Source organism: Branchiostoma lanceolatum, chromosome 2 (genome assembly GCF_035083965.1).
Source record: "Branchiostoma lanceolatum isolate klBraLanc5 chromosome 2, klBraLanc5.hap2, whole genome shotgun sequence".
Classification (NCBI taxonomy): Eukaryota; Metazoa; Chordata; class Leptocardii; order Amphioxiformes; family Branchiostomatidae; genus Branchiostoma; species Branchiostoma lanceolatum.
The window spans coordinates 39,295,212-39,310,660 of NC_089723.1; the positions used below are offsets into that span (position 1 = coordinate 39,295,212).

The 15,449-nt window shown below is 45.2% G+C and overlaps 3 protein-coding genes across 3 annotated transcripts in view; 1 reads left to right on the forward strand and 2 right to left on the reverse strand.

The window, feature by feature from the left end:
• Positions 1–15,449, forward strand: part of LOC136429004 (farnesyl pyrophosphate synthase-like) — a 53,095-nt gene that overhangs the window by 11,760 nt on the left and 25,886 nt on the right. The window lies entirely within an intron of this gene.
• On the reverse strand, positions 1,503–2,825 carry LOC136429006 (uncharacterized). The gene is made up of 2 exons (XM_066418883.1): positions 2,772–2,825; positions 1,503–2,496 (listed from the first exon to the last, which is right to left on the reverse strand). Exons 1-2 carry the CDS (start codon positions 2,820–2,822, stop codon positions 1,525–1,527), a joined length of 1,023 nt encoding a protein of 340 aa, XP_066274980.1. The 5' UTR covers positions 2,823–2,825; the 3' UTR covers positions 1,503–1,524.
• Positions 6,824–14,217, reverse strand: LOC136426430 (uncharacterized). The gene is made up of 8 exons (XM_066415095.1): positions 13,897–14,217; positions 12,681–12,884; positions 11,900–12,121; positions 10,584–11,615; positions 9,924–10,154; positions 9,304–9,507; positions 8,249–8,476; positions 6,824–7,777 (listed from the first exon to the last, which is right to left on the reverse strand). The coding sequence occupies exons 1-8, from the start codon at positions 14,215–14,217 to the stop codon at positions 6,824–6,826; spliced, it is 3,396 nt and encodes a 1,131-aa protein (XP_066271192.1).

Below are 15,449 nucleotides of genomic sequence, written 5' to 3' on the forward strand. Positions count from 1 at the left end.
TTTGGCACGTGTATGGGTTTGTGTGCAAGCATGTGTGCGCATGCGTTTGTGTGTACACAAACACACACATGTACATTGAATGTACATGTGTGTGTTTGTGTGTGCGTGTATGTGTGTGAGTGTGTGTATGTGTGTGAATGTACATGTGTGTGTATGAGTTGTGTGTGTGTGTGTATGTGTGTGAATGTGCATGTGTTTGTGTGTCTGTGTGTGTATGTGTGTGTGTGTGTGTATGTGTGCGTGTGTGTGTGTGTGCGTGCATGTGTGTGTGTGTGTGTGCGTGCATGTGTGTGTACTGCAGTTTCTGTAGGTTCTGCCAGAGGGGGATTATCAGTATAGTGTGACAGCTACCTTGTGTGTTTCTCTTCTTATTTCAGACAAGGCTAAATATGTCTGTTAAAATTCTTATCTTTGTAAACCTAAAAATTTCAAATTAGATAATTGAAGAAAGGAAGGACGTGTTTCAAGTGTGACTGTACATCTGACTTTATCAGGTTGAAGATGACACAGAGTATTCTCAGGGCTCGAAATACTGGGTGCATGTGCACCCAGTGCACCCAATTTTGGAGCTGTGCACCTAATTTTTTACTGTGGGTGCACTGGTGCACCCAAATATTTTCGAATGGTTTAATGTGTAAAGGTATCACTGCACACTAGTAGACAGCATATTCTTGACATCTAAGTGTAAGAAAATGATAAAATCTTTGTTGTAGTACTTGTTTAAGATTTTGATGTTAGAATTTGAGTTCATTTCGATTTTGAAAGCTTCAAAACTGCGTGCCGACATCGCGTGGACTGGCTACATGACTGTTACATGACAGCAATGCTGTCTGGGCTGACCTTTGTATTGCATTTAGCTTGCTACAATTTTGATAAAAGAAGATTAAATACAATAAACATTTTGTTGTATTTTGTCAAAAGGATGTATTTCTATGATATTGTATATGCAGGTAGCGTTGACTGAGACTTATATAGCCTGGATACCAGACCCCCAAGAGATTGGGGGTCTGGTATCCAGGCTAAGACTTGTACACAATTACACGCAAATTATGCAAGTTAGGACTAGGGAAAATGAAATTCTATGATTCCAGTGTTTCCAGAATATGACTGCAATACATTTAACATAAGTACTTTGTGTTATGTGGAACATTTAACAGAGACAAATAAGAGTCCAACTTGCATCCTAAATGCATAAGTGCCATAACTATTTAGTGGTGAATGATGGGAATTTCATACTTGTCACAAGTTGTGTCTTTATTTATCATATTGCATACATATCTGTACTTATCTGCATCTATACAGCTGGTATAACTGCCCTATACTAGTACTAGTCCATTCAATTGTAGAGGGCCAATGGCTGTGATATTTGTAAGTTGGCTAAAGGTGAACATCAACATGCATAGATAATGTCTATGTGAAAGTCATTTGCATAATGAAATGGTAAAATAGAAGTCTGACAAAGGTTAGGCCTTATATAGGACTTTCACTCATACAATGTGTGATTTGGGAAGACAAGACCATCACTTATGATACATAATGTTCATATGCCTTTCTAGCAGGGTCTATGATGTATCTGGGGACTTCAGGAAACCCAGGTAGCATGTTGGCCTCCCTCTCCTGCCCCCTGGTGAAGTGGTGGATCACCTTCTGCCTGTCCTGCTGCTGGCTGTACAGGGTGGCCAGGCGGTAGTGAACAAGGGGCACAAAGGCATCACACTCTGGTGCCAGGCTGAGGAAGTGCTCCCACTGTCTGATGGCTTCTGTCTCAGACACTTCCTTGGATAATTTGGCTGTGAGGTACACAGTGTTCAAATGGTCCTGTTTGTACATAAGGGAACTGGCCATGGCGGACAGGGCTTTGGCTAGAGCAGGCAGGTTTGTTGTTGGTAGGTTACTCCCCTTGAAAAGCTTTGACATCATTGTTGGCTTTGGCTGAGGGCTTGCCCACCATATGGCATCACCCAGGTAGCAGTAGATGTGGTGCAGGTGTTGGTACAGCCAGTCTCCCGGTCCGTGCTGTAGGATGGCAGCAACCACCTGCTGCAGGGTCTGCACCCGGCTGTCTCCATGTGGCAGCTGTAGGGCTGTCAGCAGCAGACAGGTGCTGTCCGTGGGGTCGATTTGCATTTGGTTGGTCATTAGCTGTTTCAGTTGGGCTTCACTCAGGTTCAACCATGACTGTTTATACAGCACTGTACTTGTGAAACTTGGTGTTACCATGTCGCGCTGCATGAACCCCAGTACCAAGGCCTTCACTCCCCCCAGGTCTGTGTACCCACTGTTTGTCAGGATGCCTGCTCCTTCCTCCCAGGACCTGTAGGCCTTGATTTCACGTTGTGCTGTTGGAGAGTCCTTGTGTTTCTGTAGCCCGGCTCTGAGCCGCTTGAGTGGCCCCTCTTCCACCTCTCCAGCTGAAGAGATGGACATGGCTGCTACAGACGACACGTCTTCAGGCAGGCCAGAGTCTCCCTCTGTAGTCTCGCTAGGTGGTACGGACTGTAAATACGTAGTAAAATATTTTTAATGCCACATCCATATACCATGCACCCAGACATATGATGGAGAGAGAGAGGAGTGTGGAAAAAAACCCATTCCAGTATCAGGGTGCAAGGCATAGAGCTTTAACTAGAGAGTGAGGAGTCAAATACCATTTCCCCACCCCTATCATCGAAGTTCATCAGAAAATTTTGTATTTAGGTGTCACAGAGGCTTGAAGCAAATTGTCAGTTATTAAAAATGCAAAAAATATGCAGTAAAGCATCTGAGCACACCTGTTTCCCCAGCCTCCCTGCCCACTCCCATCTCTCCTCCTCCTCCTCCATCCCTGCTGCCTCCTCTTCCTCCTCCTGTCCCTCCTCAGCAAACCACCACCCCTCCATCCCCACTTGGATGGGTCCGGTCCAGCCGATCCTCTGCAGCTCATCCTCCAGCAGCAGCTGCAGACAGGTGCGGTCGCTCCCCCGGTCGATCCTCTCGTTTAAGGAGCGCATCACCCAGTAGCCAGCCTGGGGGAAGAGAGAAGGGAAACACTAAGACTAATAGTTATAGAAGTATCTCCAGATACGCAACCATAGCAAAATGAAAAGGGATTTTAAAAATAATTCAAGGGAATCAATGAGTTAGTGAGCTTTAAACTGGGAATATTCCTCGAAATCCATCCTTGGGAAAGCCAGATCAAAAAGCCCTATTCATTCTGGTTGGGATATACTTGAACCTGACGTCACCTATTGTGGCAGTTGATCAATTCAATCATCAGAAGAGTAGCCGTCAGTACGGTGCGAGTTACAAATGGCCGGAGAGCCCTGTTCTATGACAGTCTTATGTAAAACAAACGAGAACTTGACTTTGATGGATATTTAGCAAAATCTTGTAGACTTTTCAATTTTAAGTTTAGCCTTCCTTTAATTCCAATTTTTCTTTTTTCTTTAAAGATAAAAGTTTCATATTTGCTGTGTCTTACCAGTGTTAGAAACTTGACTTGCACTAGAAGGGACCCTCCCTCTATGTTCTCCACTTGGATATGTCGCTCTCTCTCCACTGCCCTGCGGATGGCCTCTTCTGTTTGTTGCTTGTTGCTCATGTAGAAAGCTACCAATGTTGTAACTCCTGTAGCCACACCTGCAGCCAGACCTGCTCCCAACACTACTGCAGGCGACTCTGAAACCTGGATAGGGGCAAGGTGGTCTTGTGGTTAGGATTGCTGAATTTAGAGTCTAAAGGTGGTGGGTTCAAATCCCATGCAGGCCCTAATGTTGTCCACTTGGGAAGGGTACTTAACATGGCTTTCCTTACTTCACTCAGGTGCAAATGAGTGCCTAGCTTCAGTTGGCTGTCCAAGTTTCCCTCCCTAAACTGTTAACCCAGCAAAGCCTTGAACCAATTAGTTGGAGCAGTGCCACATTGATGCTGTTTTCTGCCACGGCAATTATCTAGTGTTCATGCTCTATCTTTAGATAGGACACAAGAAACCTCCTTGGATAAACCCCTGTACCCACTGGTCATTGTTAGAAGGCATCTCCAATTGCTGTGGACTGTGCTGCACTGATGCCATTTCCTGTCGTGGTAATTAGGCCTGGTCCACATTTAGATTGAACTAGAAGTCATCTGTGTGCTAAGACTGAGGATGGTTCTTTGGTGTGACTGGCTCTTGTCAGTGGAAGGAGATCAGACTTTGCTACAGTTTTAGGAGCCAGAATGATAAATGATGATTAATAGTCATGACATTAAGGCAGAATTTATGCAATTCATGCAAAATTGCCTAGGGATCTGGACTGAGATGGCATCAATGCCCAAAATGCTTGGTCAGTCTGGCATCAATGCATAAAATTTAAGCAGTTTACAGGCTTTGCACAACAAACAAGATAACAAACCTTGCTGGCCGCAAATGCAGCTGCAGCAGATGCTCCAGCCACAAGACCTCCCACGAGGCCTCCCGCTGCGAGGGCCTGGCTCTGGATTCTGATTGTCGCTCCCCCAAAAATACCTCCTACCTGGCCTACAGACATCTGCAGAGCTGGCGGCTGACCAACAGCTGCAGGTCCTGCGGGTGGGATGTTGTAGTGTTGGGGAGCCACGGGGCCCTGATACGGATGTGCAGCTGTTGGAGCGCCGTAGCCCTGCTGACCGGGGTGGTACAGCATAGGAGCAGCCTGCTGAGGAAACTGCTGTATCTGCAGTGGGACCTGATAGCCTTGTCCATGAAAGTCAGGTGCTAGTTGGCCTGCCTGTTCATGTATGGGAGCAGGCTGCTGTGGGACTGGGAGGCCTTGTCCCGGAATCTGGCCATGGGGCGCTGGTTGGCCTGCCTGTCTATGGTGATGGTCTCCATGCTGCAAAGGCTGGAGACAAAAGTTTATTGCACATTGTAGATAGGTACAATGTAAGGCAAAGCATTATGTAAGATTTTGTGCTATTTACATTAGTAAATAGTATGATCTAGAATAATGTACACATAGATTCTAGGCTACACAATATTGATAGAAGACACAACGAGGTGTTGTATGTCTACTGCCCAGCTGTATGATTTATATATAGATGATATTGATATGCTTAAGTCATTATTTAATGGTTTCTTTTTTGCATGGAGATTTTAGGTATTGGTTCTAGATATGCAGAAATTGTGTTGGGACATGACATAAGTACATGAAACGTCTCTCTACTTGTCCTGGGTAATGTTGCACTCCACTTGTACTTGATCATGTGAGTTATTCTAACGCTTGCTTCCTCATAAGTGGGACAAAACGGCCCCCCTCCCCACCTGTCCAGGCTGCAGTACTCCTTCTGCCTCCATCTCAGCGCCAGGTGGCGGCAGGTGATCCTGATCACCTGTTCCTGGTTGCCTTGGTGTCCCGTCATTTTTGTTGACAAACCTTCAAAATGTTCACCAGATACCTCACAAGATTACTTGATGTTTGAAACAAAACCTTCAGCTGTTCTGTGAGAACCACAGTGGCTGAGTTTGTACCTTGACCTGCAAAGTTGTTGATAGCATTTTTACCCACATTCGGGACATGGGAGTTAATGTTTAACTTGAAGCTCTTCAGAAAGTTCAGGTGCTTGTAACTAGTCAGGTCTATAATCAATGAAAGGTCTATAATCAATGAAAGAGGCTACAATCAATGGAAGAGGCTACTTATTGAAGGGGAGGTATTGTGTTGGGTCTATCTGTCTGTGTTTCTTGTTGGATACATGTAAAATTGCATGTTGGCATAAAATTTACGTGTAATTTAAAAAATACACATACAAAATCATTTTACAGTAAGTGATAAACTCAAAAGCTCAGTAATAAGCACAAAACAGCAATATTTTTGTCTTTATATAGCACAAATTTCACAATCTATGGAAGGTTTTAGATAGTTTAGAACAAAAAGGAGAATATAAGTGACGGTTTTTTTTGCAAGTCCAGACTTGGATCCTGACATTTAGGTTTTTTTGGACTTGAACCTTAAGTAAACATTTTTACAAGTCCAGTTCAGGTCCGGGGTTTAGGTATGCAGCACTAATTTTCTATATTGTCACCTTCACTGTGACATGAAGTGATCAATGGATGCATGTAGTCTTTGGTATGATTAATGAACTACAATTAAACAAGACATTCTAGAAACTCATTTCAAGGAGGTATGATGAGATCTTCAAACTTTTATTTGTTCTTATCTATTTTATATGTTCGTATCTAAGATTTGTAATATTGCAAATGCAGAGATTTTTGTGACGACCTCTTCACTGTGAACTTAAAACCATTGGAAACATTTTTGTTCTGTCTTCTGCCTGCCTGCCTGCCTGGCCATGTCTAAGCGCTACATGTATGTACTATACATGGTACAGTGTTATGATGTGTTGGAGGCACCTGTTATGGTGAAGACGCACAAATACTGACAGTTGAACACAATTGAACACAGTACCGATCTTTGAACATTGAATACATACTCATTAGAAATTTCAAGCCATGTGAAATCGTTTACTAAGTATTCATTCCTTGAGTATATACAGTGACAGTTGATCATGCCAGCACTGTCCTAAGCGACAGTTTTCTCCTTGCTGGAAAATTAAATCGGCCGTGATATTTGTAAGTTGGCTAAAGGTGAACATCAACATGCACAGATTATGTAAATGTACCACTCATTTGTCTAATACATTTTACAAAATGTTAAAATGGAAGTAGGATAAAGGTTTGGCCTACAGAACTTTCACACAACAACATACAATATACAATGCTGTTATGTATATGTGTAAATTCATTTGCATGATAAGTTTACGAAATGTTAAAATGGAAGTCCGACGGGAGGTTTTAAGGCCTTTACACATGTGATTTTGGAAGAGAAGATCAATAAGATACATAATGTTCATATGCCTTTCTAGCAGGATCTTTGATGGATTTGTGGACTTCACTAAACACAGGTAGCCTGTTGGCCTCCCTCTGCTGCCCCATGGTGAAGTGGTGAATCACCTTCTGCCTGTCCTGCTGCTGGTTGTACAGGGTGGCCAGGTAGTAGTGAACACGTGGCACATAGTCATCACACTCTGGTGCCAGGCTGAGGAAGTGCTCAAACTGTCTGATAGCTTCTGTCTCAGACACTTCCTTAGACAGCAGGGCTGTGTAGCACATAGTCTCCAAATGGTCCTGTTTGTACATAAGGGAACTAGCCATGGCACACAGGGCTTTGCCTAGAGCAGTCAGATCACTCCCCTTGAAAAGTTTTGATATCATTGTAGACTGAGGGCTTGCCATCCATATGGCCACACCCAGGTAGCAGTAGATGTGGTGCAGGTGTTGGTACAGCCAGTCTCCTGGTCCGTGCTGTAAGATGGCAGCAACCACCTGCTGCAGGGTCTGCACCCGGCTGTCTCCATTTGGCAGCTGTAGGGCCGTCAGCAGCAGACAGGTGCTGTCCGTGGGGTCGGCTTGCAGTTGGGAGGTCACTAGCTGTTTCAGTTGGGCTTTACTCAGGTTCAGCCATGACTGGTCATACAGTACTGTACTTGTGGAACTTGGTGTTACCATGTCACGCTGCATGAACCCCAGTACCAAGGCCTTCACTCCCCCCAGGTCTTTGTACCCACTGTTCGTCAGGATTTTTGCTCCTTCTTCCCAGGACCTGTGGGCCTTGATCTCACGTTGTGCTGTTGGAGAGTCCTGGTGTTTCTGTAGCCTGGCTCTTTTCCCCTTCAGTGGCCCCTCTTCCACCTCTCCAGCTGAAGCGATGGACATGGCTGCTACAGACGACACGTCTTCAGGCAGGCCGGAGTCTCCTTCTGTGGTCACGCTGGGCGGCACTGACTGGAAATAATAAAGATATCTTCAATGCCACACCTTCCATGCAACCAGAGTTTTGATGGAAAGGAAGGCCTTTTGTTGGGAGTCAAATACGTCTGCACCTACCATTTCCCCCTATTTTCCCCGACCCACAGTGATGACACCCTTACTTCTATCAGTATTACTCCTACTTGTCTCCAACATCCACTACCACTACAGACTCTGTACTCTTTTCCTTTTCCTTTTCCCATCTGCTTTTATGTCTCTATCCTCATTTGCATACCCCTAGCTAAGTTACTTACTAGTACATCTATTGTCCATCTATTATGGCAAGTATGCCACTCACGAATAGGACTGTTCAGCCATCAGAGGGCCTGCCCTTCCCACTAATCCTCGACGACGGGGAATGAGCCATCAGTCCATCTGATTGGCTAGCCCAAAAATGTTAGTAAATATGCAAAAAAAGTATGCAATTAAAGTCCAGTGTCAGCATACCTGTTTCCCCAGCCTCCCTGTCCACTCCCATCTCTCCTCCTCCATCCCTGCTGCCTCCTCGTCCTCTTGTCCCTCCTCTTCAGCAAACCACCACCCCTCCATCCCCACTTGGATGGGTCCGGTCCAGCCGATCCTCTGCAGCTCATCCTCCAGCAGCAGCTGCAGACAGGTGCGGTCGCTCCCCTGGTCGATCCTCTCGTTTAAGGAGCGCATCACCCAGTAGCCAGCCTGGGGAAATGGCAGTTAGGCAGCAGGGAGAAGGTTGATAGAAGTATTCAATCACTTTAATGTGGTTTGCATTCTGTAAAGATACATTAATATTCTGTAAAGATATATTAATATTTACAAATCTTTATATCCCATTTTCTATTCCTACAATATTTTCATCACTCAGATTAATAAGTTAAATGTCCCTTGCCATCGGTTGAACCCCCCCTAAAAGGCTAAAAGGTCGGCAGGTTTTTGCTAAGGTTGGTCAGGTAACAGGAAACTCTACATTTTTTCCTTAGCCTTACTGCTCCTTCAATGAAACTTTCCTGTTTCCTATGTATACATTTTTCTCCGAGCTAAGTCAATTTATTGTTTCCATCCCAATGAAGTATTTGTGCCGTCTAGCTGATATTTTTTGTGTGTGTCTTTGGTTTCCTGACTTTCAAAACGCTGTGATTAAAAGGGGTGAAGTTTGCCATCTCTGGTTGCCTTGTTGGAATGCTAATTTCAACCATGAATTTCTTGACTTGTGTATAATCACATTGAAACTGCATGTACATGATCATATTTCAATAAATCATTGGTGAAAACAATCAACTGATAACTTCCATTAACATGAATCCTCTGCGATACATAAATCCGCCACTTTGCAAATCAGTGGGTTTGAGAGATCTCTAGTGCAGCACCCCCCGGTATGCACAGTGTAGATATACAGGACTACATTATACTGGGGGACGTTGGGTTGGAGATCTGTTCGGATGTATCTTTTCAGGGTGACGGAATTATGTACCCTGGTGGAATTATGTTAGTAGATGTTAAAAGTGTTGTATTTTGTTGCGTCTTACCAGTGTAAGGAACTTGACCTGCACCAGAAGCCACCCTTCCTCTATCTGCTGTACTTGGACATGCCCTTCTCGGTCCACCACCCTGTGAATGGCATTGCCCGTTGGTTGCTTGTTGACCATGTAGAAAGCTGCCAGGGTTGTAACTCCTGTAGTCACGCCTGCAGCCACACCAGCTCCCACCACGCCTACAGGGGACTCTGCAACCTTGATAGGGACAAGGTGGTACTGTGGTTAGGGTTGTTGACAGAATCTAAAGGTTCTGGATTCGATACCCAGCACCAGCAGGCTCCAATGTTGTGCCCTTATTAGGAAAGGCACTCTACACCTATTTCCTTCCTTAACTTCTGAAAATGAGTTCCTAGCTTTGGTTACAGAATCTGATGTCCTCTTGGATGAGACGTAAAGCTGGAGGCCCCGTATTTGAGGAGAGTCACAACTCCAGCATGTTAAATATCCCACCACACTTACTGAAAAGAGTAGGGTTCCATCCCGGTGTGAGTGGATCAAACCTTAATTTATATTACAGTCTGGTCTTATGCAGCTTGCACCTACTTTACAAAGCTGATGTGTTATGTCTAAAGGCAGCTTACTCTTTATGCAAAACAAACAAACAAGCAAACCTTGCTGGCTTCAGAAGAAGCTGCAGCAGATGCTCCAGCCACAAGTCCTCCCAAGAGGCCTCCTGCTGCGAGGGCCGGGCTCTGGATCCGGATGGTCGCTCCACCAAAAACGCCCCTTACTTTCCCTACAGACATTTGCAGGGCTGGCGGCTGGGCCTGGTAACCTTGTCCTGGAACCTCGGGTGCTTGTTGGCCTGCCTGTATATGTGTTCCAGTGTTTCCATAATAAGACTGCAACATATTGAACACAAGTAATTTGTGTTAGGTGGAACATTAACAAATACAAATCATACAAATAAGAGCCCAATTTGCATCATTAATGCAAAAATGCCATAATTCCATAGTGGTAAATGATGGGAATTTCATACTTGTGTATTTATTTATTATATTAGATACATAATCTGTATACATGCAGCAGGTATAACCTCCCTATGGATAGTCCAGGCTGAGGACAAATGGCTGTGATATTTTTAAGTTGGTTAAAGGTGAACATCCACATGCATAGATTATGTAAATGTGCAAGTCATTTGCATGATAAGTAGTGACATGTTAAAATGGAAGTCTGACAAAGGTTAGGCCTACAAGACTTTCACTCATACAATATGTGATTTGGGAAGACAAGACCATCAATTACATGTAAGACAGATAATGTTCATATACCTTTCTAGCAGGGTCTTTGATAGATCTGTGGACCTCAACAAACCCAGGTAGCCTGTTGGCCTCCCTCTGCTGCCCCCTGGTGAAGTGGTGGATCACCTTCTGCCTGTCCTTCTGCTGGTTGTACAGGGTGGCTAGGTAGTAGTGAGCATATGGCACATAGCCATCACACTCTGGTGCCAGGCTGAGGAAGTGCTCCAACTGTCTGATGGCTTCTGTCTCAGACACTTCCTTAGACAGTTCGGCTGTGGCGTACACAGTCTCCAAATGGTCCTGTTTGTACATAAGGGAACTAGCCATGGCGGACAGGACTTTGGCTAGAGCAGACAGATTTGTTGTTGGTAGGTTACTCCCCTTGAAAAGCTTTGATATCATAGTAGTAGTAGACTGAGGGCTTGCCTTCCATATGGCCCACCCCAGGTAGCAGTAGATGTGGTGCAGGTGTTGGTACAGCCAGTCTCGTTGTCCGTGCTGTAGGATGGCAGCAACCACCTGCTGCAGGGTCTGCACCCGGCTGTCTCCATATGGCAGCTGTAGGGCTGTCAGCAGCAGACAGGTGCTGTCTGTGGGGTCGATTTGCAGCTGGGAGGTCATTAGCTGTTTCAGTTGGGCTTTATTCAGGTTCAACCATGACTGTCCATACAGTACTTTACTTGTGTGACTTGGTTCTACCATGGTGTGCTGCATGAATCCCAGTACCAAGGCCTTCACTCCCCCCAAGTCTTTGTACCTACTTCTGGTCAGGATGTCTGCTCCTTCCTCCCAGGACCTAAAGGCCTTGATCTCACGTTGTGCTGTTGGAGAGCCTTTGTGTTTCTGTAGCCTGGCTCTTTTCCCCTTGAGTGTCCTCTGTTCCACCTCTGAAGAGATGGGCATGGCTGCTACAGAGTCCTGGAGCTTCTGTAGCCTGTTTCCGAGCTGTTTGAGTGGCCCCTCCTCCACCTCTCCAGCTGAAGCGATGGACATGGCTGCTACAGACGACACGTCTTCAGGCAGGCCAGAGTCTCCCTCTGTAGTCTCGCTAGGTGGTACGGACTGTAAATACGTAGTGAAATATTTTTAATGGCACATCCATATACCATGCACCCAGACATGTGATGGAGAGAGAGAGGAGTGTGGAAAAAAACCCATTCCAGTATCAGGGTGCAAGACAGTGCTTTCATAGAGCTTTAACTAGAGGGTAAGGAGTCAAATACCATATCCCCACCCCTATCATCGAAGTTCATCAGAAAATTTTGTATTTAGGTGTCACAGAGGCTTTACCAAATTGTCAGTTAGTAAGCATGCAAAGAATATGCAGTTAAAGCCTGTCAGCATACCTGTTTCCCCAGCCTCCCTGCCCACTCCCATCTCTCCTCCTCCTCTTCCTCCTCCTCTTGCTGTCCCTCCTCCTCAGCAAACCACCATCCCTCCATCCCCACTTGCATGGGTCCGGTCCAGCCAATCCTCTGCAGCTCATCCTCCAGCAGCAGCTGCAGACAGGTGCGATCGCTCCCCCGGTCGATCCTCTCGTTTAAGGAGCGCATCACCCAGTAGCCAGCCTGGGGACACAGGGAATAGACATAAAAGACTAGTTGATAGCAGTGTTTGAACACTTTAAGGCCTATGAAAAAAATGTTGTTTCCGGTTACCTGACCGACCCTAGCAAAAGCCTGCCAAGCCTAGCCTTTATTGGTCGACCGCTGTCGAGGTACATAAAATTTTTGATCTGACCTCTGAGTAATGGTGATTCAAAACAGAATCCAACAAGTGTTGCATACTTTCTTGCAGAATTCCTGTATTTCATGCTTTGTTAACAGAATAAGGCTTCATGTGAGTTTGACCAGTAGAAATGTGTACAGTGTAGTAAATATTGTACTTCTTTGTTGAATTTATTGATATACATGTACTTGTGCTTGTACAATGTATTCTGTTAATACGATATGATGTTGGAAATGCCTGGTGCCTTCCAGCTTTGCCATGTTAAACTACCTACCAAGTACCAACCCAAAATTTTTCAGTACCGTAACAAGAAACACAACATTTTTTTCCTTAGGCCTTAAATGTGGGCACATGGTTTGATATGGTACATTGAAATTCTTCCATTTTGCTGTGTCTTACCAGTGTCAGAAACTTGACCTGCACAAGAAGCGACCCTTCCTGGAACCCCTCGACTTGGATATGCCCCGGCCGTTCCACCGCCCTGCGGATGGCCTCCTCCGTTTGTTGCTTGTTGCTCATGTAGAAAGCTGCCAGGGTCGTAACTCCTGTAGCCACACCTGCCGCCAGACCTGCTCCCACCACTCCTGCAGCAGACTCTGAAACCTGGATAGGGGCAAGGTGGTCTTGTGGTTAGGATTGCTGAATTTAGAGTCTAAAGGTGGTGGGTTCAAATCCCATGCAGGCCCCAATGTTGTGCACTTGGGAAGGGTACTTAACATGGCTTTCCTTACTTCACTCACTAGACAGGTGCAAATGAGTGCCTAGCTTCAGTTGGCTGTCCAAGTTTCCCTCCCTAAACTCAGAAAAGCCTTGAACCAATTAGTTGGAGCAGTGCCACATTGATGCTGTTTTCTGCCACGGCAATTATCTAGTGGTCATACTCTATCTTTAGATAGGATACAAGAAACCTCCTTGGATAAACCCCTGTACCCACTGGTCATTGTTAGGAGGCATCTCCAATTGCTGTGGACTGTGCTGCACTGATGCCATTTCCTGTCACGGTAATTAGGCCTGGTCCACATATATAGATTGAGCTAGAAGTCATCTGTGTGCTTAGACTGAGGATGGATCTTTTGTGTGACTGGCTCTATGCAGTGGAAGGAGATCAGACTTTGCTACAGTTTTAGGAGCCAGAATGATAAATGATGATTGATGGTCATAACATTAAGGCAGAATTGATGCAATTGATGCAAAATTGCCCAGGGATCTGGACTGAGATGACATCAATGCCCAAAATGCTTGGTTAGTCTGGCATCAATGCCAGGCCTGTCCAGCACTACAAACCACTTTTGCAAGGGACTCACAGTCTGGTTTGATATAGCTTGTACTTACAGTCATACCTGCCCAAGTGACCACCTTTTCAAGCTGACCCATGACGATCACTTTTTCTTGGTTCTGAAAATCTTTCCCATAGACGCAAGCATTAAGAGGCCTGCCCATGACTACCACCTGTCCAACCACGACCGCGACTGGCTTGAATTGGGACCGCACAGAGTCCAAAACGACTGCTTTTCACCTGTCCCCTGGGTGGTCATCTTGGGCAGGTGTGACGTACATAACTTGTGTGTTATGCCTAAAGGCAGTTCACAGGTTTACAAAAGAAACACAAACAAACCTTGCTGGCAGCAAATGCAGCTGCAGCAGATGCTCCGGCCACAAGTCCTCCCACGAGGCCTCCTGCTGCAAGGGCTGGGCTCTGGATCCGGATGGTTGCTCCGCCGAAAACACCTCCTACCTGGCCTACAGACATCTGCAGAGCTGGCGGCTGCCCAGCAGTGTTTGCAGCTGCTGGGCCTACGTATGGGATGTTTTGGTGCCCAGCTGGTTGGGGAGCCACAGGGAAGCCCTGATACGGGGGTATCCCTGCTGGAGCGCCGTAGCCCTGCTGACCAGGGTGGTACATCATGGGTACTGCCTGCTGAGGAAACTGTTGCATCTGTTGTGGGACCTGCACCTGGTAGCCTTGTCCAGGTCCAGGTGCTGGTTGGCCTGCCTGTCCATGGTGATGGTCCCCAAGCTGCACAGGCTGTAGCCAAAGTTTATTTCACAACAATTTAGGTATAGATTTTACTATGATGTAAGGTAAACTAGTTACATTAATGTAGTACAGTCTGCACTTAGGTTCTGTATAGGCTGTACAACAATTTGATAGAAGACTTGTTGTATGTCTACTGCACAGCTACATGATACATCATAGATGAAAATGCTTATCTTGTTATTTTATTTATGGTTTCTTTTTTTTATGGAGGAATATATAATTATGTATTGTCCTTAACACACATGACATAAGTACATGAAATGTCTCTCTAATTTTCTTGGGTATTGTTGCACTGGCCTTGTACTTGATTATGTGCATTATTTCAATCTTCATAAGTAGGACAAAACAGCCCCCCTCCCCACCTGTCCAGGCTGCAGGTCTCCTTGTGCCTCCATCTCAGCGTCAGGTGGCGGCAGGTGACCTTGATCTCCTGTTCCTGGTTGCCTTGGTGTCCCGTCAGCCATTTTTGTGGAAAAGCTTCACCAGATGCCTCACAAGATTACTTGATGTTTGAAGCAAAATCTTCAGCTGCGCTGTAAGAACCACAGTGGCTGAGTTTGTACCTTGACCTGCAAAGTTGTCGATCACATTTTGCCCCACATACAGGACATGGTAGTTAATGTTTAACTTGAAGCTCTTCAGAAAGTTCAGGTGCTTGTAACTAGGCAGGTCTATAATCAATGGAAGGTCTAAAATCAATGGAAGAGGCTACTTATTTATGGGGAGGTATTGTGTTTGGTCTGTCCGTGTTTTTTGTATATTTTCTATATTCTCTGTGACAGGAAGTGATCAATGGATGCAAATAATGTTAATCAAAACCTTATTTGCATGATTAATGAACTACAATTAAAGAAATATTTCAAGGAGGTATGATGAGATCTTCAAACTTTTATTTGTTCTTATTTTATCTAAGATTTGTAATATTGCAAATGCAGAGATTTTTGTGATGCCCTCTTCACTGTGAACTTAAAACCATTGGAAACATTTTTGTTCTGTCTTCTGCCCGCCTGCCTGGCCATGTCTAAGCGCTACATGTATGTACTATACATGGTACAGTGTTACGATGTGTTGGAGGCACCTGTTACGGTGCAGACGCACAAATACTGACAGTTGAACACAATTGAACACAG

What these genes read in the sequence shown, in the direction of transcription:
- LOC136429006 (XM_066418883.1), bottom strand. Translation starts at nt 2,822, where the DNA reads ATGGAGGAGGAGGAGGAGAGATGGGAGTGGGCAGGGAGGCTGGGGAAA. An exon ending in CAGGGAGGCTGGGGAAACAG is followed by an intron (nt 2,497 to 2,771) that starts GTGTGCTCAGAT and finishes ACGTATTTACAG; the next exon opens with TCCGTACCACCTAGCGAGAC.
- LOC136426430 (XM_066415095.1), bottom strand. Translation starts at nt 14,217, where the DNA reads ATGCAACAGTTTCCTCAGCAGGCAGTACCCATGATGTACCACCCTGGT. An exon ending in AGGTCAAGTTTCTGACACTG is followed by an intron (nt 12,122 to 12,680) that starts GTAAGACACAGC and finishes CTGTGTCCCCAG; the next exon opens with GCTGGCTACTGGGTGATGCG. An exon ending in CAGGGAGGCTGGGGAAACAG is followed by an intron (nt 11,616 to 11,899) that starts GTATGCTGACAG and finishes ACGTATTTACAG; the next exon opens with TCCGTACCACCTAGCGAGAC.